This window comes from Pempheris klunzingeri, chromosome 16, assembly GCF_042242105.1.
Source record: "Pempheris klunzingeri isolate RE-2024b chromosome 16, fPemKlu1.hap1, whole genome shotgun sequence".
In the NCBI taxonomy this organism is placed as follows: domain Eukaryota; kingdom Metazoa; phylum Chordata; class Actinopteri; order Acropomatiformes; family Pempheridae; genus Pempheris; species Pempheris klunzingeri.
Window position 1 is genome coordinate 2,040,044 of NC_092027.1, and position 24,249 is coordinate 2,064,292.

At 45.4% G+C, this 24,249-nt stretch overlaps 1 protein-coding gene across 3 annotated transcripts in view; it reads left to right on the forward strand.

Annotated features, from left to right (window-relative positions):
• The window catches only part of LOC139216040 (glutamate receptor ionotropic, kainate 5-like), a 71,505-nt gene extending 47,699 nt beyond the window's left edge, over window positions 1–23,806 (forward strand). The window contains exons 12-19 of one of the 3 annotated variants that reach the window (XM_070847091.1): window positions 2,535–2,648; window positions 9,365–9,474; window positions 10,150–10,323; window positions 14,400–14,565; window positions 15,035–15,260; window positions 19,434–19,562; window positions 20,677–20,909; window positions 23,033–23,806. In XM_070847091.1, the coding sequence (XP_070703192.1) occupies window positions 2,535–2,648; window positions 9,365–9,474; window positions 10,150–10,323; window positions 14,400–14,565; window positions 15,035–15,260; window positions 19,434–19,562; window positions 20,677–20,909; window positions 23,033–23,806 (1,926 nt within the window). Of the gene's footprint in view, window positions 1–2,534; window positions 2,649–9,364; window positions 9,475–10,149; window positions 10,324–14,399; window positions 14,566–15,034; window positions 15,261–19,433; window positions 19,563–20,676; window positions 20,910–23,031 lie in introns of all 3 variants that reach the window. The other 2 variants (XM_070847092.1, XM_070847093.1) reach the window with 2 other exon arrangements.
• Window positions 23,807–24,249: the final 443 nt, after the last annotated feature.

Sequence of the window (24,249 nt, forward strand, 5' to 3'; positions counted from 1 at the left end):
TATCCTTGCTGGCTGAAAAACTTAGAAAATCTAATGTATTACTGCAGACGTAAGGCCGTGCCCACCCACACAGGTGCTCTGCTGAGATAAACAAGAAGTCACCAACTACAAATAAGTCTAGTCTGGTCTGGTCATTAACTCATAATGATGTTAATAAGCATCTTATAAGGACTTACAAGCTACTCTTTACCTATTGACGACGGATGCTTATCACAAGTGCTCCCACTAACCTCAGCTGAGTAGCTGTGCATCGCTCATACATACGGACGGACAGTAGACAGCTGGAGTCTGCTGTGAGAGAGCTATCATGAGTTTCATTTTGATTCACCATTGGCATCCATTCAAACTGCTTTTAGATAAAGCTCACTACGTTCGCCATCGTCTGCAAAGGAGCTGCAAACTTTTCTGATCGCAAACCGACAGTGAAGATCAGTGGCAATTAATGTTTAATGGATGTGTTCTGTCCAGCGTGACATTTACGGGTGGTATTTAAACCACAGACTCCCTAATTTAATTCTAAAAAGAGCTCAGTGACGATGTTTTGAAACCGAGCGCTGATTCAAACCTTCAACCCTGAGCTGAGAGGAAGCAGAGAGCAAACATTAGTCCTGGAGGCGTTATATTTCTCCCAGACTGTTTTCTGTTCATGCAAAACAGCTGAACATGAGTGTAATTCACTGGAGGTTGTTCAGCTCATTACGGAATAAATTAGGAGCCATTAAGCAGTTAGGAGCAGAATAACAAATGAAAGTCTCTCCCTGTTCACTTTCAGTTATGTTTTTATCCTCTTCATTCATGTACACAAAATAATTGCAGTCTAACCTGAATATTAGACCGTCCATTTGAACTGCACCCCTCTCTGCCTCTTCAATAGCTCTTCCTGCTTTTGTCCTCTCTCCACCTTTACATCACGTCCTCTTTCATGTTCTCGCCATCTCGCCCCACTTGACCCGTCCATTCTTCTTCTGCCTGTGTTGTTTCTCTTTCCTCCCAGACCTCCGCTGACCTCCTCCAGCATTTTCGTCTCTCTCCTCCCGTTGTCTCTTCGTTTGATGTTGATTTTCCTCCTTTTCTTTTCTTTTTTTTTTTTTCATTTTTATTTTTTACCACCTCTCCCTCGTTCCCGGCTTGTCTTGTTTTTCTCACGCTTCACCAGTCAACCTGAAAGTGTCTGTCTTCCTCCCTCTGTCTCCTCCATGATCTAATTCCCTCTTTCATTTCCTCTTGTTTACCCCTAATCCTGTGTCTTCTCCGCATCTTCCTCCTCCTCCTCCTCCTCCTCTCCAACTGTCCTTCCCATCTCTCCATCACTTCCACTTTCCTTCCTCATCCTGTTTTCTGCAATCACGTCAATCCAGTTTGACTTTAACCCTTCGGAGTCTAGGACCGCCACACGGCGTCAAAGTCACATGTCGCACGTTTGAAAACGTAAACTTCAAACTTTTTACAAGTGTTTGAATTTTGTCGATCGGCCTGTTAACACTAAAGTTATGAAGAGCCGAAGTCGCGCACTACAGCTCTTCTACGAGTTAGAAGATGCTGAATCTGGGGAAGAACGTTCTGATTCTGAGGAAGACTCCTTTCAGAGGATGAAGAGGATGCTGCGCGTGAAGAGGAACGAGAGGAGGTGTCCGCGCAGACCCCCGCTCCTCCAAAGATCCAACTAGTTCCTGCTCGGATTTTGTGTTTCTTTTGCACTTTTACATACAGTGTATCCATATATTATGTCAAAATAAATAAATACTTGTAGAATCACATAGGCACAAAGAAAGGCAAGAAAAAGGGAAGCTTAATGGGAAACACAAAGGTAAAATGAAAAGTAGTAAAAAAACGCTGTTTTACTCCAGACTCTGAAGGGTTAAATCCGACTAAAATTAATTGCAGCTACATATCCGCTCTGTAAATCGTTTTCCTGTCTTCTAATTCATATTTTCTATCTTTTGGTGTCATGATGGCGCCTGCTAGTGTTTCAGTATCAGTCTGTGAGGATTCAGTGAAGAATGTCTTAGTCACACCTAGATGAATATTTTGCAAAACATGAAAATCACTAAAACCTTCTGAGGAAGACTCCTCCTCGCTTTCTGTGAAGACACTAGTAGCTCCCATGCTGACGTTTGTAAGCGCTGATTTGTGAATTTACTCAAACGGATGATGATGATGATGAGTTTATGCACTGCCCACGGACATTAAAGGTTACGTTAAGCTGTCTTTATGAACATCTGCTAGTCATCCCTGTTCAACACCGTCACACTCATGTCCCTTTATTACCTTCCATCCAGTCTAGTGCACTTACAGTCATTATGGACGGTTAAGCACATATTGAAAAGGAAAGTGCATCAGTGAAGTTTATTTAGCATTTTCCAGTCAGAATAACGCTCATGTTTCAAATGTTAACAGAACATTTTCAGCAAGCAGCCATTTTGTCTCGTCTCTCCCCCTTTAAAGTGACATTTGTGGCTAAACATAAAATGCACTCCTCTCTCTCCCTCCCTCTCTCTCCCTCCCTCTCCCTCTCTCTCCCTCCCTGTCTGTAGAAAGCAGACCTGGCAGTCGCTGGCTTCACCATCACCTCGGAGAGAGAGAAGGTGATCGATTTCTCCAAACCCTTCATGACTCTGGGGATCAGCATCCTCTACCGAGTTCATCTGGTAAATCCACCTCTGCACCGCTCACTTAATTTATCTTATTACCTTTTGACTGATTTTAAGCAGCAGCCTACTTGTCCCGACTGGTGCTATTTAACCTGTGAGAACATCTGAATAACTTCCTGTGTTGGGCTTCGTCCGTCAGCGACAGACAGCCTGTGTAACAAAGACAGGGTGCATTGTGGGAAGTGTGGATCTGTTGCAAGTTCCCCAAGTTTATGGAAATGCTGAATTTCTTGAATACTCATATCAGGCTGTGACACACACGCAATATTTGTTAGTAGATGCATTCAGTGTTGTTTTAGCTCTGCGTGAGGGACTTATTGACTTACAGGAGGAAACATTTTTAGTATTACTAAACTGATCCTTCAGCAAAGTTCTCAGTTATCAGGTGCGGAAAATAATGAAACTCAAACTGTCTGCATGGATGGACACCAACAGGCATCTGTACAATGAAGCAAGTTCAACTATAATGAATTTGTGACACAGTTAAAAGTCATTTCAAACTCTTTCTGCTACCAAAAGCAGGAGAGGAGACCAATGAGCTGCTGACTGTCTGATGTGGCTTTTATGATTTACTGGCAGCGAATTAACAGAATTTAGTTTCTCATAAATGACAACAGAGGTCATAGCTTTTATTTGTAATGTTACTCATGTTACTCTGAGCTACCACACATTTAAAATGCAGCTGTTATTGACCAGTTGTTAGAAGCTCTGTTTTAAACCCCGAGTGACACATGGGAAGTCTGGAACAGTTCTACTGAGATATGAAAAGGTCTTTTGCCCTCCAGTACTTTATCATAACGTCTGGACTTCTGTCCCTGTCGGGATCTTGCAGAAATGATGACTGCAGCACAGGTTAGCTTCATGATTCTGGGAAAACGTGCACAGATAGGTGAATAAGTCCCTAATCTCCCCTCCCGGTGGAGGCGTCAGGAGTAAGCTGATATAAATGTTTGTTGTGATTTTGGTGAACTATCCCTGAACACGAATGAATCTTGCTGGCACATGAACATGCTGATCTACAGCAAGTGAATATTAAAGCAGAGGAAACAGTTTGTAGCAGAGTTTGTTCTGAAAAGCCCAGCAGGCTGCTCTTCATAATAAGAGTTTCAGGATGCTGATAAAAGCTCCAATTATCTCTGAGATCCACCTGCAGAGTCAACAAACTTTTACCAATTGAACAACAGAGTATTTGCACCTGTTGACATTTCCTCCCCCCCCAACTCTCTCTCTGTCTCCGTCTGGCCAATGATTTGATGAATTCTGAGAGGAAAACGCTGCAGTCACAACAGCAGCCGCCACCTCAGCAGGAGCTCTGCTGCTGGAGGCAACAACAGTCCCCTGACTGCTCGGGTCACACAGTCAAACTAAAGAGTTCAGGACCAAGCAAATATTCGTGAGACCAGAGAGATCACGCAGGGGGAGAAATGCTTGGAGAGCAGATAAAAGCAGAGCTGAGGACACAGATAGAGGGCATGTTCCTCCATTTTTTTTAAAGAGAGATGGGGATATGATTCACTTGGGGAGGGGGAGTGGGGGGGTGACAGGAGCTGCTTGAAAAATATGAGTTTTTCAGCCTCTGAGGGAGGATCGGTGATTCTGCCTCCATGACTGGAATTTGAAACATGGACTTAATGCCTCTGCATTTCCTGCGAGTCTTAAGGAGGTCTGCTCACGTTGGAAATTTGGGTGAACAAACTGCAAACAGGCCAGCAGGGCTGTTTATGTATTTGCATGGCAGACAGAGCGAGGACAGCCTGTTTCCTGAGGAATACTGAGGAGTCCAAAAGGATCATCATTCTTCCTGCTTTTAGAGGAAAAAATGTTTTTTCTTTCATTTCTCACTGATGCATTTTCTTTTTTTTTCAGTTTCAGTGGATGCTGCTTGGATACATAACTATAACTGTGTAAAAAAAAAAAAAAAACCCCTGTGTATAAGAACACGTACAGGTGATGGACAAATAACAAGAATGAATACCTGACAATATGATGCAATTCAAAACAATAACTGTGCAAGAAGCTTTGTGAAGCTGCCAAAGCTCTGTGAGTCTCCACAGCACCCACCGCTTTAAATTCAAGGGTTTTTATGAGCTCATGTTGAGTCCATCACATGGAAGCACAACAAAAACAGACAAATACAAATCAAGTGGGCTTCAGTTCAAAGCGGGATTATTGCCCCCAAGATATTTGAGACAATCTAAGTCATGATTTGATTCCATTTTAGGACGTGTGTTGTCACATTTAGCTTTGGATGTGGCAGAAGTGTTTGGAGTGGAGCAGCAGCTTCCTGCAGACTCCCTGTCCAGTTCTCATAATCCATCATTAGGGCCCGAAGCGCTGAGCAGCAAGTCCTTAAACGTGGCAAGAAGTTGGTTTGAGAAGTACGAACAGAGTGATGCAGGAATGAGTCCAAAACCTGGAAAAGAATCAGCATTTTTGCACTTCTGGTTCCCACTTATGATAATAATGATAATAAATTTTATTTAGAGGCGCCTTTCTGGCACTCAAGGTCGCCGTACAAGAAGACAGTAAAACAGTAAAACATAGAAAATTCACACAATATTAAATAAACTTCTGGGTTTATTGAATCAGTTAGATGCTTAAAATAAAGTCATACAAGATAAATAAATATAAAATACATCAGTTAATACCCGACTCTTGAGGGATGAATGATAAAAGAAAGGCGGCTGATAACATGTGAGACTGCAGAAGAAACGAGGACGTCGAGCGTGGACTCTCATCTAATCTCACTAATCTGCCTTTACAACCTCTAGTTGTGTTTAAACCTCATCAAAGGTTTATCAGTGCATGCTATTTTACAGTTTTAGTTTTTACTTCTCACGATTCCATCTAAGCTTCAAAAATCATTTGTGAAGATAAACTTTGTGAGCAAAACATGGAAGTAACATACACGTTTGTTTTGTTACGTCCAGAGTTGGTTTTTTGTCGCAATAATCCCATTTAATTCTCCCAGGGTTAAGTCATCTCCGCAGCAGTGAGTCAGTGAGTCTTCACTAATAACAGCACATGTTAATAAAACATTTATTTATGTGTCGTGATGATGCGCCTCATCTGAAGGCAGACTGACGGTGTGCTGCAGTGTCGCTGCCTGCAGTTACTGTACATCTGCAGCTCATCAGTATTCACCTCCACCATCTGTCCTCCATGTTTGATCCAGTTCTCCGTTAGTGCCTCGGTGTATTGACTCAGTGATCAGTCAGCTGTTTAATGTGTGTACAGTCAAGGCGCGCTCACACAACAGCGTCCCAGCTTCATTCTCTTAAGTGTTTATTTAAGGATTAAGTTGAGCGTGAGCACATTTTTACTGAGGGCAGCAGCCTGCGGTGCTGATTTACGCCGTCTCGCTGCAGAGCTGACGAGCAGTCTGAGGTCTGTCGAGAACTTCCTGCTCCCGCCTGAACTGGGGGATCTGGACCGAGGCGTCATAAATTCACTCCACTTAACACCAGGCTGCTGTTAGCAAGTGCAGCGCTGGTGACCATTATACACAGTAGATAGACTGGCTAACAGGCCGTGCTGCTGATGGCACACACACACACACACACACTACCACAGAACCCCTGTTTTGCAAATTTGCAAACAAATATTCAACTAAATTTGAATTTGAAGCGTTGTTAGTTATTTTAATTGGGAGTTTTTGTATTTGTATTAAGTTTGATGCATCATTTCCACTTGGTATAACATGACAAAGAACAGCGATTTCTTTTTTTTTTATTAACAAAAGCACAAACAGAATACCATGACACTTGGTGTGTAGCAGATAAGATAAGCATGTTGTTTATTCTGAGGGAATTATTGTGCAGCACAAAGTTGGAAAGAGAGTATGAAAGTATAAAAATATCTATAAAGATCTTTCCAAAATGCACAAATATCAAAATATACAAAATGCCAAAAATGCAAAGGTTAAGTGGAAGGACCATAAATATATAATAAAATATAATAGTGTGGACTATTAGGGATTTAATCTGATCTAATGTGCGTGAACAGTACACACACGTCTGACTGTGGATAAGCTCTTGAATGCATCACGCAAAGCAAAACGCTCATTAAGTCTCACAGCATCTTTGTAACTCCCAAAGTAAGTAAATAAACACAATAATATCTGCAAGTATAAAGAAACTTTATGCACATTATAAAACAAACACACACACACACACACACACACACACAGCATTTATCTAAATAGCCTGCAAACACGCTAAAAGATGGTAATCTTTTTAATTGCTCAAGCTGTTGACTTGTGCACACACATTAGTGAAGTGCCATCGTGTTTATCAGTGTTCTTGCCCCCTGGTGTTGAACAGTGTAAATTTATGTCTACTGTTGCTCCCAATTCATTAGTGCTCAATATATTATCACTGCGCTATTCACTGCATCTGAGGCACGACAGTTTATTATGGCACCAAGAAGGAGCTCTGACATCATCACCGAGGAGACACCAGCTGTGTTCGAGGGGGAGGACACGACGTCGTCGTCGTTCAGAGGAATGACGCTAAACAAGCACAAATGAACTGGATTCAAAAATCATAAGAAACATAAAGGATCAGTTGTTTTCTCAGTGATAAAGTCTTAATGTTTATTTTTACCCTCAAAACATTAAAGTTAATGAAAGCTTTGTTGTCATAATGCTGCAGATGTGTGAAACTTCATGACTCCAAATTATGCAAATGATTTGGAGAGAAACAGGAGGATTTTTCATGTCAACATGTCGAGCAGAATATAATTACTCACTCATGTTTCAGTCATTTAAAAAGTTATTACACCGCTAATTCCTCAACAGCAATAGTCCAACCTTAAAGTGCAGATAAGAGACAGTAGACGTGTTTCTATTCACTTATCAACAAACCTTTTAGTTCATCACATGTGGTTTCTTCCTGTTGTGTTGCCGGTCACAGTGGTGGAGCCCCATCGTTCCTTTTTGTGGCTTTAGCAAGTACAAAAAGGTTTTTGCATGAGGCCTATCGATCTGTGACCGTGCAAATATTCTCAAGCATCTTTGACCGACTCCCTAAAGATCTTGTTGGACCTGAACTCGTTCCATCCTGAATCCTGAAGTCACTTTCTGCTTGGAAGATGTGAAGAAGGCTTAAAAAACACCAAAAACATGGGCGTGTTGGGGGATTGATCAGAAGTATCTGCTGTCACCTTCTTTTAACTCTGTGCATGTTTGAACATGCGATATCCAGGCGGCCTGTGTGGTACAAAGCAGATTCTCATCAGATTTTAGTCCCTGGCCCAGCTTCACATGGGGTTTTTAAATGAGCCAAAATGGACAAAAAGCAAAAACAGAGTTGATTGCCTCCATTATAGCTCCAGTCATCTGCTGTAATTGGGTCCAATCTGGGAGTTCCTCAGCCCTCCACGCTGCCAAATCCTTTTTCCAATAGATGGATGACAGAGGGTGGGGGGGTGGGGGGGGCAGAGGCATCATAAACAGCAGGGAGGGGAAGTGATGAAATGGGTCGATGGAAAGCATCTCGCCGCGGAGCATCAACTGATGGTCGTTAACACTTGAAAAGCTCGTAACTGCAACTTGCCGGATTATCTTGTTTTTGCTGTTTTATTTGAATTGCAGGTTTTTACTTGCTGTGAAAATGTGACAAGCTGAAAGAGAAAAATGGAAAACTATACAGTTCCAGGAGTCACTTCCCAAAACGCTCGCCCGTCAATCGGAAAAAGTCTGAGACGCCGGCAGCTTTCTGTACGCTGTGACCGACAGATGGTCATCAGCACAACTCACTGCTGCCAGCTGGAGACGTTCGAACTTCTACTGGTGTTAAACTTCATGTTTTTTTACTTTAATTCAAACTTCAGTTGGTTCAGTGAGTCCTCACGAGACGTTAGTGTGTAAAATCATCCTCGTTTTTAAGCTTTACCTTTAAAAAGAACCACAAATTGACACATTTTTGTTGTTTAGATTGATTAATTTGCTGAACATTAGACTTGTGTGCATGTTAAGAGAGGATCTGGTTGTTTTCCTGATCAACACAGTTAATCGCTCGTCACTACAGGATCTTATGCATTGGATAATGACTTGTAGATGTTAATTACGTGACCAAAAGTGTGTGGACACCTGACCTTTACACCCATGTGTGGTAGTGTAACCGGACCGTGACAGCAGGGGCAGTAATGTGTCGCTGTCTTCTGGGGTCACTGCCTGCAGCCTGGAGAGCGTCAGCTGTGGCTCTCAGTCTCTGTTCCACTTCATTACTCAAAGTCTTTGTGGCTTCTAAAGTTTTTTTTTTGTACTCTCTTCTTGGTCTGAGCTTCAGCCATCTTAAACTGGATCATTTTATAAGCAATTCATCGTTATATGTTCTCTCTATGTGGAGTTGTTTGTCCTTTTATGCTGATCTTTTTGAATCTCAGTGGGAATATTCCTCATAGCGTAAAGTTTAGACTAGAGAGATTAAGTTTTTCCTATTTTTCCAGACAGGAAAACTATTTCTGACTTGTTGAAATGAGACAAAAATATCAAACCCTCACATCTAAAGGGCAAAATAAGTCTTAGTAATAGTTGCTGATGGATCCCTGAGTGTTTTCTGATCTGACCTCCAGCTCAACCTCTGAAGAAGAAGTCACAGTTTAAAGTAACGTCTGGATGCTGTTGTTCTCTCCAACCGTTGTTTCATTTCTAATTCTACGTTATTCTCAGAGAAACACAATTAACGGAGGGATGTTTATGTGTGTTTCAGGGTCGTAAACCGGGTTACTTCTCCTTCCTGGATCCATTCTCACCGGCTGTCTGGCTCTTCATGCTGCTGGCGTACCTCGCCGTCAGCTGCGTCCTCTTCCTCGCCGCCAGGTAAGACACCTGCCTCTGTGTGTGTCACAGCAAAGAGCTAAACTCTGGGCACCCGCATCTATAAATGGCTGCAAACCACAGTTTTAAAGTTTAGTTTTAGTCCAAAATAACACGGATGTAACGTGCTGTTGTTGTGGTCTCGCTGCCAACTCTCTCTCTCTGCCTGTGATTTCACACTAACATTGAAATGACTCAGATTGTTTTACACTCCAGTCGAGCACCCAAACACTTCACCTCCGTCTGTCTGAGACAGGTGGGACAAACACATTCAACATCTCAGCCGTGTTTCTGTTCTGTTCGTGTGCAAAGTGCTTCTAAAAACACGCTGTGCCCTTTGAACACTGAGCAGTGAAGTAAAGGTGCTTTGTCAAAGCGCTCTAATAGAGCAGCTGATTTACCAATAAATGTTACTGGGAGTGTAGAAAGATTTGAATTTTAATGTGAATTATTTTGGAGTCTGTGCAGCATGTAATGGATCAATGGAAGGAGCTCGCTGCGGCCTTTTTATTATTATTGGTTCTGGTTTTAAAGTGTTTTTGATCTCATTTCACAGTAGAACAAGTCAAACTGTTTCTGTCTCGAGGGGCTCATGTCTGTGTCTCTAGTTAAGGCTAATCTGAGAGGTCTCTTCAGACGTCTTCATCATCTGGTTGTTCTTTCCACCCCTCCCTCCAGGCTCAGCCCCTATGAGTGGTACAACCCTCACCCGTGCCTGCGGGAGCGGCGGGACGTCCTGGAGAACCAGTACACGCTGGGGAACAGTCTGTGGTTCCCGGTGGGCGGCTTCATGCAGCAGGGCTCGGAGATCATGCCCCGGGCTCTGTCCACCCGCTGCGTCAGCGGAGTCTGGTTCGTACCGTATTGATCCTTGTTGTTTACATCATCGACGTGCACTTTACTCGTGTTTCACACGCCGGACTGCATCCGTTAAGAGCACCGCTTCTGTGCATCACTCACAAAGCTGGAATTACACCAGCCTGGTGTTATTCTACTAATACGCCGCTGGTGATTTACAGTAACAGTCCGTTCCAGTACAGGAGGTAGAGCGTCCTTTATGGAGAGACATCTGGCAAAACGGTTCAATTAAGCAGATAAACATGAGCGCAGCGACCAGAAAGGTCAACAGCAGCTGAACTAATCACTACAACACTAGCAGGTCTGATTAAACTTCACCAGAGAGAAAAGGTTGGGACCCATTGGGCTAAAATGTTTGTGATGTGATCTCACTGTATTAATCTGTGCAATCTCCATGTTTGGTTTAGTTTAGTTTAGTTTAGTTTAGTTTACAAACTCTGAAGATCTCCAGGGCGACGGTGTGGTGCACAAAGTACACTGTCCTCTGTCCTCTCTCCTCTGTCCTCTGTCCTCTGTCCTCTGTCCTCTGTCCTCTGTCCTCTGTCCTCTGTCCTCTCTCCTCTCTCCTCTGTCCTCTGTCCTCTGTCCTCTGTCCTCTGTCCTCTCTCCTCTGTCCTCTCTCCTCTGTCCTCTGTCCTCTGTCCTCTGTCCTCTCTCCTCTCTCCTCTGTCCTCTGTCCTCTGTCCTCTGTCCTCTGTCCTCTCTCCTCTGTCCTCTGTCCTCTGTCCTCTGTCCTCTGTCCTCTCTCCTCTGTCCTCTGTCCTCTCTCCTCTGTCCTCTGTCCTCTGTCCTCTCTCCTCTCTCCTCTGTCCTCTCTCCTCTGTCCTCTCTCCTCTCTCCTCTCTCCTCTCTCCTCTCTCCTCTCTCCTCTCTCCTCTCTCCTCTGTCCTCTCTCCTCTCTCCTCTCTCCTCTGTCCTCTCTCCTCTGTCCTCTCTCCTCTCTCCTCTCCTCTCTCCTCTCCTCTCTCCTCTCCCCTCCTCTCTCTCTCCTCACTCCTCTCTCCTCTCTCCTCACTCCTCTCTCCTCTGTCCTCTCTCCTCTCTCCTCTCCCCTCCTCTCTCCTCTGTCCTCTCTCCTCTCTCCTCACTCTTCTGTCCTCTCTCCTCTGTCCTCTCTCCTCACTCCTCTCTCCTCTCTCCTCTCCCCTCCTCTCTCCTCTGTCCTCTCTCCTCTGTCCTCTCCCCTCCTCTCTCCTCTGTCCTCTCTCCTCACTCTTCTGTCCTCTGTCCTCTCTCCTCTCTCCTCTCCCCTCTCCCCTCCTCTCCTCTGTCCTCTCTCCTCACTCTTCTGTCCTCTGTCCTCTCTCCTCTGTCCTCTCTCCTCACTCCTCTCTCCTCTCTCCTCACTCCTCTCTCCTCTGTCCTCTCTCCTCTGTCCTCTCTCCTCTCTCCTCTCCCCTCCTCTCTCCTCTCTCCTCTCCCCTCCTCTCTCCTCTGTCCTCTCTCCTCACTCTTCTGTCCTCTGTCCTCTCTCCTCTGTCCTCTCTCCTCACTCCTCTCTCCTCTGTCCTCTCTCCTCACTCTTCTGTCCTCTCTCCTCTGTCCTCTCTCCTCACTCCTCTCTCCTCTCTCCTCTCTCCTCTCTCCTCTGTCCTCTCTCCTCTGTCCTCTGTCCTCTCCTCTCTCCTCTCTCCTCTCCTCTCTCCTCTCCCCTCCTCTCTCTCTCCTCACTCCTCTCTCCTCTCTCCTCACTCCTCTCTCCTCTGTCCTCTCTCCTCTGTCCTCTCTCCTCTCTCCTCTCCCCTCCTCTCTCCTCTGTCCTCTCTCCTCACTCTTCTGTCCTCTCTCCTCTGTCCTCTCTCCTCACTCCTCTCTCCTCTCCCCTCCTCTCTCCTCTGTCCTCTCTCCTCACTCTTCTGTCCTCTGTCCTCTCTCCTCTCTCCTCTCCCCTCTCCCCTCCTCTCCTCTCTCCTCTCTCCTCACTCTTCTGTCCTCTGTCCTCTCTCCTCTGTCCTCTCTCCTCACTCCTCTCTCCTCTGTCCTCTCTCCTCTGTCCTCTCTCCTCTCTCCTCTCCCCTCCTCTCTCCTCTCTCCTCTCTCCTCTGTCCTCTCTCCTCACTCTTCTGTCCTCTGTCCTCTCTCCTCTCTCCTCTCCCCTCCTCTCTCCTCTCTCCTCTCTCCTCTGTCCTCTCTCCTCACTCTTCTGTCCTCTGTCCTCTCTCCTCTGTCCTCTCTCCTCACTCCTCTCTCCTCTGTCCTCTCTCCTCACTCTTCTGTCCTCTCTCCTCTCTCCTCTGTCCTCTCTCCTCACTCCTCTCTCCTCTGTCCTCTCTCCTCACTCTTCTGTCCTCTGTCCTCTCTCCTCTGTCCTCTCTCCTCACTCCTCTGTCCTCTCTCCTCACTCCTCTCTCCTCTGCCCTCTCTCCTCTGTCCTCTGTCCTCTCTCCTCTCTCCATCTCTCCTCCGTCAGGAACATTAGCTGAAGGTGAACAGATGGTAAACTGGCAAACGTGAATTAGTACCATGTTACAGAGATCTTTATCAGAAACATCTCTTCTCATTCCTCTCCTCTCCTCTTCCTCTTCCTCTTCCTCTTCCTCTTCCTCTTCCTCTCTCCTCTCCTCTCCTCTCCTCTCCTCTTCCTCTTCCTCTCTCCTCTCCTCTCCTCTCCTCTCCTCTCCTCTCCTCTCCTCTCCTCTCCTCTTCCTCCTCCTCTCCTCTCCTCTCCTCTTCCTCTTCCTCTTCCTCCTCCTCTCCTCTCCTCTCCTCTCCTCTCCTCTCCTCTCCTCTCCTCTCCTCTCCTCTCCTCTCCTCTCCTCTCCTCTCCTCTCCTCTCCTCTTCCTCTCCTCTTCCTCTCTCCTCTCCTCTCCTCTTCCTCTCCTCTTCCTCTCCTCTCCTCTTCCTCCTCCTATCCTCTTCCCCTTCCTCTCCTCTCCTCTTCCTTTCTCCTCTCCTCTTCCTCTCCTCTCCTCTTCCTCCTCCTATCCTCTTCCCCTTCCTCTCCTCTCCTCTCCTCTTCCTCTTCCTCTCCTCTCCTCTCCTCTCCTCTCCTCTTCCTCTCCTCTCCTCTTCCTCTTCCTCTCCTCTCCTCTCCTCTTCCTCCTCCTATCCTCTTCCCCTTCCTCTCCTCTTCCTCTTCCTCTCCTCTTCCTCTTCCTCTTCCTCTCCTCTCCTCTCCTCTCCTCTTCCTCTTCCTCTTCCTCTTCCTCTCCTCTCCTCTCCTCTTCCTCTCCTCTCCTCTCCTCTCCTCTCCTCTCCTCTCCTCTCCTCTCCTCTTCCTCTCCTCTCCTCTCCCTCATTCCCAGTAGCTGCTGTCAGACAGATGGTGGACTGATACTGGAGGGACTGGAGGGGCCGTCAGCATCTTTCCTCTGACAGCTCTCAGCACTTAGCCCCATAAAACCTCATGATGGCCGTGGCACAAACTGCAACATAGTTACGCCTGTCTGTCTGGTTTTCTGTCTGTCTGCAGGCTGGTCCAGACTCCACACCACACTCCTGGTGTGGAAACTAAAGATGGCTGACAAAAATATTCAGCCAGTGCGCACACATACAGTACCTTTATTTAATTATTTATCTAACATCACACTGAAAAAATATTCTAAACACAACAAAACATTAGATTTTATAAACTCTTCATATGTAGAAAGTACAGTAGTTCCCTCTGGAGTAGAATTAGAGTACAAGTACCTCAATTTTGTCCTTGAGTGAATGTAGTAACATTAGTTATGTGTGTTTGTGGTCATGTGGCTTCAGGCCAGTCACACTTCTATGAGCATAAGTGTGGTGTTAGTTAATTTGTATTGCCGGATCATTTCCTCCTCCTCCTGCCTCTCTATCAGTTTGCCTCCATCTCTCTTTCAGACCTCTCCTCCCGTGCTAATTCCCTTGCTCATCACTTCCGTCTCATTTCCTCTGCAGTGGCGGCGTCCTGCTCCTCTCTGCTGCAGCCCGAGTTCATGTTTAGGTTGATGATTTTTACCTAAAACTCCTGACGTTTCCTGCAGAGCTCTCCATCTGTCTCTCTCTCCCGCTTCCCTCTTGCAGATCCTAATGAAAAGAGCGAGGGCCTGAAAGTTTCTCAGGGTAAATAAAGGTTACAGCTGTTCCTCTTCTCTGGTTCTCGCAGGTGGGCGTTCACCCTCATCATCATTTCGTCCTACACGGCCAACCTGGCGGCGTTCCTGACTGTCCAGAGGATGGAGGTTCCCATCGAGTCTCCAGACGATCTGGCCGACCAAACCAACATCCAGTACGGGACCATCCACGGGGGGTCCACCATGACCTTTTTCATGGTGAGACGGATTGGCAGTACATATTATAGTTATTATTATTACATCCTGTGTGGCTCTTCTCAAAACTTTACTTTACAAAGTGATTTACATACATAAGAACAGAAAATTCTTGGCTTTTTGGTTTGACAAAAGATTTGCAGACATTTGGGTTCATACAAACATATAGAACGACTCCAAACTTGTCTTTGAAATTAGTTTCTAAATAAGTGGGCAGTAAATTAGTGCATCATCATAACTAAGACAAAGCAGATTACTTTGTTTCCACGTGAAGGGTCGCTAACACTCGTGCTGACTCTGCCTTCCTGCAGCTGCATGTTTTCAGTTCAGCTGTGATACTAATATGATCTCCTTCATCGCGAGGAGGTCGACACAACACTCAAAGTGTCGGGTGGATCTGTGAAAGAGATGTAACATCCCAAACATCACCACCGCCCCTCTCTTCCTCCTCCTCCTCCTCCTCTTCCTCCAGAACTCACGGTACCAGACGTACCAGCGGATGTGGAACTACATGAACTCGAAGCAGCCCAGCGTGTTCGTGAAGAGCACAGAGGAAGGCATCGCCCGCGTCCTCAACTCCAAGTACGCCTTCCTGATGGAGAGCACCATGAACGAGTACTACCGCAGCCTCAACTGCAACCTGACGCAGATTGGAGGACTGCTGGACACCAAAGGATACGGCATCGGCATGCCTCTGGGTGAGTGGAGAAGGAGCGACAACAGCTATTCTGCAGCATATAACAACATTTAGGAAGTTTTGAGCTCATCTAACTCTCAGCAAGGCTACTAATTCCCAAAACATGGATGTTGGATCTTGCTGAAAACTCTGGATTATGCACATTTGTGGAGATTTAGCCTCTTAGAAATCCAGTTGGCCAGATTAGGGTTAGAGTAAGGGTTAATGGGGCCTCACACATGCATGTTAAAAGCTTCAGGGTTGGCTGGGATGTTAAGAGGTTGTTGATATTGCCATCAGCTAAAAGTTTCCACCCTGACAGGAAAAAGAAAAAGCACTAACCTGCCTTTCTGTGTCTAGTTTCTACTTTGCTTATGTGTGTTTAAGTGTGAGTGTGTTGACTCTGCTGTCACATCACACAGGCTAATGCCGGCGGTTATATACTGAGGCTGTGATAGGCTGCGTGTTGATTCTGTTCTAGCGCTTAACCAGGTCATATTCTTTGTGCAGCTGCTGTTCTTCGAAAATTTAATCCATCCTGATTCCAATTTGGCTTTGGTCTGCTCTGGCCTGTGTCTGGCCTCGCCTCGTCATCTGCCTCAGACTTGTTTCCGGTAATAAGCGTTAGTGCATAGATTAGCATAGTTAATAGAGGATGGAGGAACAGATGTGGAGAGAGGAGAGGGAACAGCAGGAGGACAGAGACAGTAAAAAAAAAAAAAAAAAGATGAGGAGTTTTTAGGAGACTGGCCTGTTACTCCATCTACTTGTTAAGTGGTGAAAATAGCAGCAGCAGAATCTCCCAAACTAACTGCTGACTGACAGCGAGCGATTAGCAACCAGCGGGAAAATGAGAAAATCGCAGAGCAGCTGCTCTGAAGCTGAAGTCATTTGGATGTTTGTGATCTTTGGGTTTGTTGGTTTCTTCTTTTGGTTATTATTGTAACCACGACAACCTTAATAAAATGCTTGTTTTTTCCTAAACCTGAGGGAAACCAGAGTTTTCTGAGAGGTCAGATCAAAATCAATGTGTCATTCTAAAGGGCAGTTACAAACAATATACCTTTGTATTTCTGTTTAGCGCATGAGCTGCTTTTTTTCCTCTGACTTTAGACTTTAAGGAAATGCCTCTTCCCAGGCAACGTACAGTGAGTACCGCTGCAAAACTGCACCAAGCCTGCGGAGAAGCACGAACTCGGCTCCTTTGATGTCGTTCCATAATTAGCAAGCTTCGTGACGAGGTGTGAAATGGATGAGTATAAATAAAAGAGATAAGCGGCGCACGGCCATGATTATGATGCCCAACAGGTACGAGCTGGAGGGCAGAGCACTGTACCGCGGAGGTGTATCGATCAGTGATGGTGAAAGAAGTAGAAGTCTGTAAGTGCTGTCAGCAAAATGAACTTATAATATCTAACAAGTAAAAGGATTTTAAAGAGTTCAAGAGGAAACAAGCAGGAAGAGTTGGAGGCGTTGGTAGAAGAATGTTTTCCATCAATTTTAGGAAAAAAGTTGATCATTCTTTTGTTCTTTTGGAAACTTGGAGGATGTTCTTGATAAAAGACATTTATCAGCTGCTGTTCGTAAACACAACATTAACCCTTTCATGCAGAGAGGTCACTGCAGCGTGCAGCTCTTCTAAAGCTGTTTTCTTGTATATGCATGAGTTTTGATGATCAGCCGCTACAGTGAAGCTGCTGCATCATCTCATCCACTCAGAGTGAAGCCAAGATGGCCGACAGACAGCCAGAAACACCAAGGTGCTCATTTCTTTCTGTTCAAACCTTCTAGAAAAAGAAACCCTTGCAGGTTAGAAACATATGGTGACATCAGGTAACATCTAAGGAGTCATGTGATTGTTACATTTTCCAAGTATTGATTTTATATTAGGAGGAAATTATGATAAATCACATGTCCACTGAAGTGTCCATCATGCATCAGTAGCTAGATTTCAACTACTGGACATGTAAATATATCTTTAGGGTTGTTTTTCAGCCTAAAGATGAATGAAAACACTTGACCGCTCATCGCTCTTCATCTCTTTCCTCTTCTTCATCACTTACAGACTCACTCATTGTGGCACAATGTTTGTCCACTTCCACTTTTTTTTTTGGCTGTTTCTGCCATTTTTGTGGTTTTCTCTCGATATCTGGTCACTAAGTGTTTATATACTAACGGCTGACGCCCACAAATGTCCCAAAATAATCGGGGCAGAGGGCAGAAGAGTCTCTGCAAGCACAGACACCACCTCACATTTCCAGATCATTGTTGTGTGAGTTCATATATTAATGTTTTTTTAGTAATATTTTACTTATTCTGCTTTAAGAACGAGGGGGAAAGCAAGGAGAGGAGGTGGGAAATGTATCATTCTGTATCTCTAAAATATGGAGCATCTACCCAGAAAAGGTGTCATCATTTTGTGAAAGACTTTAATTATCTTTAACCTTAAAAAAAAAAGAAAACACCTCTGCTGCCTGTCTCTCCCTGAAAGTCACTGTCGCTTTTTAATGGAATAAGAAAGAAGATGAACGAGCGAAGGAGGAGGAAATGAGGACGGGGTGATCATTTAAATGTACAGCTGTCATGGACAAAATATTAATAACTGGTCCCAATATAAAAGACTATAATATAGTTCAAACATTACCATAGAGCTGAATCATCCTTCTGCAGCAGCATCCACAATAACTCAGCGCTGCTTTATTACACTGCTTATTAAAACATGACCTAAATTAGGTCTCAGGCTTTTCACAGGCGGCTCCTGACTTTGGCGTCTCGATACAGTTTATTAATACAATTAAACTGTATCATATAAATGTATTTATATGATGCAAATTTGGGGTTTTTTGGAAATAAATGCATGGATTATGTTCCCTGGTAGTGTTTTGCTACAGTGCAGGACATGAGATGTTTGTGTGCAGAGCTCAGGACAGCAGAGGCCTGTGTTTAGTCCAGATGAGGCACCAAAAAATACTTTGTGGTTTCGGTTAAATGTTAACCCTCACAGTCCCTGTACTGACATGTATCACATGTATTTTCTTTTTTCCTTGACTGACTTGATGAATGGACAGATTCTCACACTGCTATTGTGATTATTGACACACAACATTTTGTACATTTTTATTTTGCTTATTTATTTGTTTGTGTTCATGGTGGTGGTCACTTTTACTTACTTTGTAATACCAGAATTTAACCCTGGGGATCAATAAAGTCTTTCTATCTATCTATCTGTCTATTAGTGCCAAAGTTCCCAGTTGGCTAATGTGTTAGCAGTTAGCTCCACAGTGACGGTGGATCAAAAGATGCTTAGATGAACTTCAGTGTGCTACTTTCTGCTGTGACCAGACTTTTATGCTGATAAAAACACCACCATTCCCTATAAAACATGGAAATTATGAACTACTTCATCGTAAACTTGATTTCCAGGAGCCAGGGTTGGTGAAGAAGATGATTCTGCTGCTGAGTACACTTCAAATTTACAAGCGGGCCACCAAAACTAATGCTCCCATTCACAGAGGTCTATATTTAGATTTAAATACAGCAGGAGACAGGCCTCAGGTGCAAAGTGAGGCTCCAAACATCACCAGGCAGGTTTGATTTGTGCCTGTTAGTGCAGCTCATGTTTAACAAAGAAGAGGTGAGCAGGTGAACTGTGGGTTTTAAAGAAGACACTGAGTACAGGAGCTGAATGTCCTGAACGATGAGCTTCTTTTTAAAACCTAGTGATCTGCAGAACTGGTCATGTTAGAAAGATTGTTTGGTTAAATATTAATACTTCTACAATCCAGGCTCCTCTTACAGTTTAACTTTCTAACACCTACAGTCATTTTCCTAATAATCATAATAATAATCGTTTTGACGGCTGCTCTGATTAAAAGGCAACAAGAGATTCAGTCTGTTTGTTTTAGTTTTGAATGTGCGTGGTATTAACCTGAAGCTTTATTACACCGAACCAAACGGCGGTGGCCAGTGTGTGGCTTTAGAGCATCCTGGGAAAAGAGACGTCGCTACAGCTTCAGCGTCTGTCGGTTCTGCCGCCTCACATTTGAACACAGACAACGATGCTGCTCCAGATCAGACAGTGACTGTACGTTTGGTCTAAGTAGCTTTAACACAGGCGGCCTGTCTTGTAAAAAGGGCTGTGGACTTGATGTAAGAGTAAGATGAAGAATGATGGGCTCTTCCTCCTTCTCCTCAGGCTCTCCGTACAGAGACGAGATCACTCTGGGGATCTTACAGCTGCAGGAGAGCAACAGGCTGGAGATCCTGAAGAGACGCTGGTGGGAGGGAGGACAGTGTCCTAAAGAGGAGGACCACCGAGCCAAAGGTTTGTGTGTTTTTTACATTTTGGGAGGGCACAGGCTTAATACTGGACGTTAACATCTCATCTAACACTTGGCAAGTTGTCGTAAAATGTCAGACTACTCCTTTAACACTTCCAGATACCCTGGCTGTGATGATTGTGTGTGCACCAAGGGATTTTTGGTTTTACAGTCAGATCTATTGGATATAATCAAAGAGCTGCATCACCGAGCTCTACAACAAAGCTAACATGCTAACAGCTAACATGCTGATGTTAAATAGGTACGTTCATGTTACGTTAATCATGTTCAGCATCTTAGTTTATAATGTCATCATGCTGACGCACAGCTGAGGCCGATGGGAATGTCATTAGCTCCGCAGGTATTTGACAAACTGGGATCTGATGAAGGTGCTGGACAGTGAGAGGATCCTCAAACCCTTTAGGATTCATCCTGAGGGAAACATGAGCGTGTTTCATGTTAATTAATATTGATATTTCACTCAATACCACATAGTTCGAACACCGTCATGGCAGCGACATACTTTTAGCTACAACTACTAGCTTGGCTCAAAAAACAATCAATAGGTTTTGTCTTAATGAGTCGTTTTTATTCAGTTTTCTCGTCTCTTTGTGTTTCAGAAGGCCTAAAATAAGACATGAGACAGAATCACCATCCTTTTCTCATCAGCTGTCTTGTTTTTCTTCTCTCTGTCTTTTGTCTGTATTGATCTGAATTTTTCCTTTCCCACATTATTTTCTTTTGGGTCGTCCCCCAGTCACAAAATGAGACGGCGTCTGTTCATCGACTTTGTCGCTCAGATCATGCTTTTAGGAGCCGATCATTATCCCACAGTCCGAATCCTGCCTGAGTATTGATCAGCTGCTCTCTGTCATCTGTTCGTACAGCTGTCTTCATTCCCAGAGCTCGGGAAAATAATGTCACACAGCAAAATTAGCTGTGTGTGTGTGTGTGTGAAGCCATTAAGATGCTGTTAAGACCCATTAAGACTAATCAAGTGCCCCTTTGGTGCTGATTGTACGGTTTCCTGTGTGTGTGTGTTTTTATGTTCCCCAGATAGATAGATAGATAGATAGATAGATAGATAGATAGATTATTTACTGTCTTTGTGTATTTCAGGTCTCGGCATGGAGAACATCGGGGGTATTTTCGTGGTCCTGATCTGCGGCCTCATCATCGCCGTCTTCGTGGCCATCATGGAGTTTGTGTGGTCAACGCGCCGCACCGCCGAGACGGACGAGGTAAACCTTCATCACCACCACCATCCTCCTCCTCCTCCTCCTCCTCCTCTTCCTCTCTCGTGCTCCTCCTCCTGCCCCGCCGACGGCCTGAACCTCAGCTCAAACACCTCAGTAGGTCATCTGCCGTGATGATGCCGCGTGGCGTCACTGTGAATGTGCCTCATTCAGAACTGCATTCAAAAAATTCACGATTTAACCTTCAACCTCTTCCAGCTTGATCAGTGACTCATGTTGTTGCCGTTTGTCTTTAGCTTCCCTTTAAATTCTAGTCCCAAAGTTTCCAGATACGTCGGGCTGAGTTTGGGGGAAATTGTCTCCAGTGTGAGCGAAAAAAACATTTTTCAGAGAGGTGAATCCATTTTTTCTCATAAAACATTTACAGGCAATTTTAGCAGAAAATTGAACCCTGCATTGTTCTTGTGCACGCTACCTTGCTACCTGTCCTCTTCTTCCTTCTCATACAGTGACACACTGACGCTCTTGGCAGGTTACCACCATCGAAACAGTTTGATCTGATATTATTATTTGAAAGAGAAAAAAAAGCTCTTATCTTCATAGTAATTCTCTAACTGGGTTCTGTGAAGAATTACATACAAACAGCAGGCGATAAGTTAACATCCCTGTCTGCAAGCACACTGAAATGGTAGTATCTCCTTCTTTTAACATTATATTTGATTGTATTGACTAGTGTGGCTTTAAAAGGAAGAAGCTGAAAGACAAGAATTTGTATCCCAGCCTAAAAAGGAAGCCGTCTTTCCCGCTTTTTCCTCCAATCTGTGTTCCTGCAGTGTCTTCTGTGCTCATCCATTCGTCCTCTGCAGATAGTTCCTGACTTTCATTTGCTCTTCATTTATCTGTCTGTTTATATTTGTATATATATATTTTTTTATAGGACAGACGATAGGACACATTCACACACTTTACAGATAACACTAGTTTGAGGTGGAGAGCCGTGCAGAGCATTAACACACACACACACACACACACACAGATATAAAATATCCAGAGCATAATGTGTTCACGTTATGCTCTGGATTTCCCAAATTTGGAATACAAAATGTAAAAACCAGTCCAGTCCAGGGTCCCACAACCCTTAAGGATAAGCAGTATAACCAATAGATGGATTTATTGGCTTATTCAGATGCTATAAAAGAAATATAAAAGAATGTGTATTTGTGTGGAACATAAATAACTGCATGAATACTGAGGAGACTGAAGGGGATCTGAGGCCTGTGTGTTGTAGGCAGAGACTAGTTTCACGTAGACGTAGACTTCCATCCACTCTGGCTGAACCCTTCGTCACTGTGGTGTAGGAGAGAAGACGCTCTGGCTTGTTTGCTAAGCCCAGGACACAGTTGGGTTGAATATTTCCACACAGGAGGAGGAACTGTGGCAGTAAAATGGTTAAATACCACCTAATTAAAGAGGTTTTCTGATAAAAGAGACAGGCAGAATGTGACTCTGCTTCAGCTCTGGAGGAGTTTACTGCACTCGTTTAGCCGATATCAAGAAGATGTGAGGTGGAACAGACAACAACGAGGAAAAGCCCAGACTCCATCAGGAGGAACTCTCGTGGTCGATGTTGGTCCATTTTGTGGCACGGCTGTCATCGGTCAGAGCTGATTTGGCATCTCTCTGGCTCTCTGGCAGCTAACGTACTGATCTGTTCCACTTCACACCACCTTCTGTGATATCACTTTAATGATGCTGCCAGGTAGTTTGTCTGTTATCAATAAAAGTTATGGGGACTTTGAAGATAGAGGAAGGTGAGGAGGTGAAATAAGAGACAACTATCTTTGATTTCCCCAACAATCATGTGTAAATCATTTCTCCAGCTGTTTCTGAACTATGCTCTTTAGGCAGCCATGTTTTCTTAAAGGTCCCACATTCTGCTCGTTTTAAAGTTCACACTTGTACTCGGACTCCTAAAGCAGCTGTTCTCTGTTCAAACGCTCCCAATTTAGAGGAACAGAAACAATCTGCTGCTTTGCTTTTGTCTCTGACATCTTTGCGTTACCAGGAGGAGGTCACATGATCAACAGATCTTCTTATGACATCATAAAGGGCAACAGCATGTTTTCACACACATTTACTGAAAGATGGAGCAGTTGTATTGGTCTGTAGTTACACCGGAGTCACATGTTTATGTTTGGAAAGACTTTGAAAAGTGTATTTTGCAGAACATGGCTGTCTGTCTCTATAGCCAGGCTGTGCTCTCTCTCTCTCTCTCATAGGTCTCTGTTTGTCAGGAGATGCTGACAGAGTTTCGAAACGCCGTCTCCTGTAAGAAGAGTTCTCGCTCTCGACGCCGACGCCCTCTGAGCAGCGCTGGGGGCGGAGTCCTGCGCCACCCGTCCCGCCTGGCTCTGGCTGCCCCACGCCCCATCCGCCTGGTCCGCGAGATGCGCCTCAGTAACGGCAAACTGTACAGTGGCGGCGGCCCGCTGACGGGCGGGCTGGCAGGGATGGGGGGAGGTATGGGAGGTTGCCCTGATTTGGGCCCCGGGCCGCAGAGGCTCCTGGAGGACCCGCTGGGCGCCAACGCCACCACCAGCACGCTACCTCCCCCTCCTCCAGCGTTGGCTCAGGTGGCTCCTCCCGCCCCGCCGCGCAGCTTCCTGCAGAGCTGCAGCCACGTGCGAATCTGCCAGGAGTGCCGGCGGATCCAGAGCCTGAGGCCGGCCACGCTCACGCCTCCCCCGCCTCCTCCCCCCTCTTCATCCTCCTCCGCCTCCTCTTGCTCCCGGATCCCTCCCTCCATGACGCCGGGTCACCACCACCGCCACAACCCCCACCACCATCTCCACTACCACCACGGCTCCATGTCGCTGCCCCGCCTCCCGCCGCCGCCTCCTCCCATCCCAGCAGACAGAGCCGACAGCGACGGGGGCGGTGGGATGGGGAGCCCGCGACAGGCCAATACCAAGCCGCCGCCGCCGCCCCGGCCGCTGCCCCCACCCAAGACGCCAACAAGGCCGCCGACAGATTTACTGGGGGGGCACGACTGACTGTAGTGATGCTGTGATGGCCGCCACCAGAGGGGTCAAAGGTGATGGATTAGACCCTCAGACAACTTTACTTTTTGACCCCAACAACACAGCCGGAGTCCAAACTGTTCTATCAGCATGGGGGGGGGGACGAAGCCACTTTGGCTCCTTGGATCATACCAGTAACCCTTCCACAGGGGTGGATGGATTAAACCACACGTTACATTTTGGATTAAACCAGCTGAGGTGTTCACAGTCTTTGGATCTTAAGGCTGCAGAGGAGGGATACACAAGAAGTGGCTGCCAAATGGACACCGTCCTGGGGGGCTCGTCTGTTGCACCCACATTCAGCCCTCCACCTCTTGCCTCAGCCAATCATCACGCTCTGTGCCAAGTGAGGAGGACTCAGAGAGACAGGCTGTGTTTATCAGACATTTTACCGTTTGAATACTGAACCAGGTGTT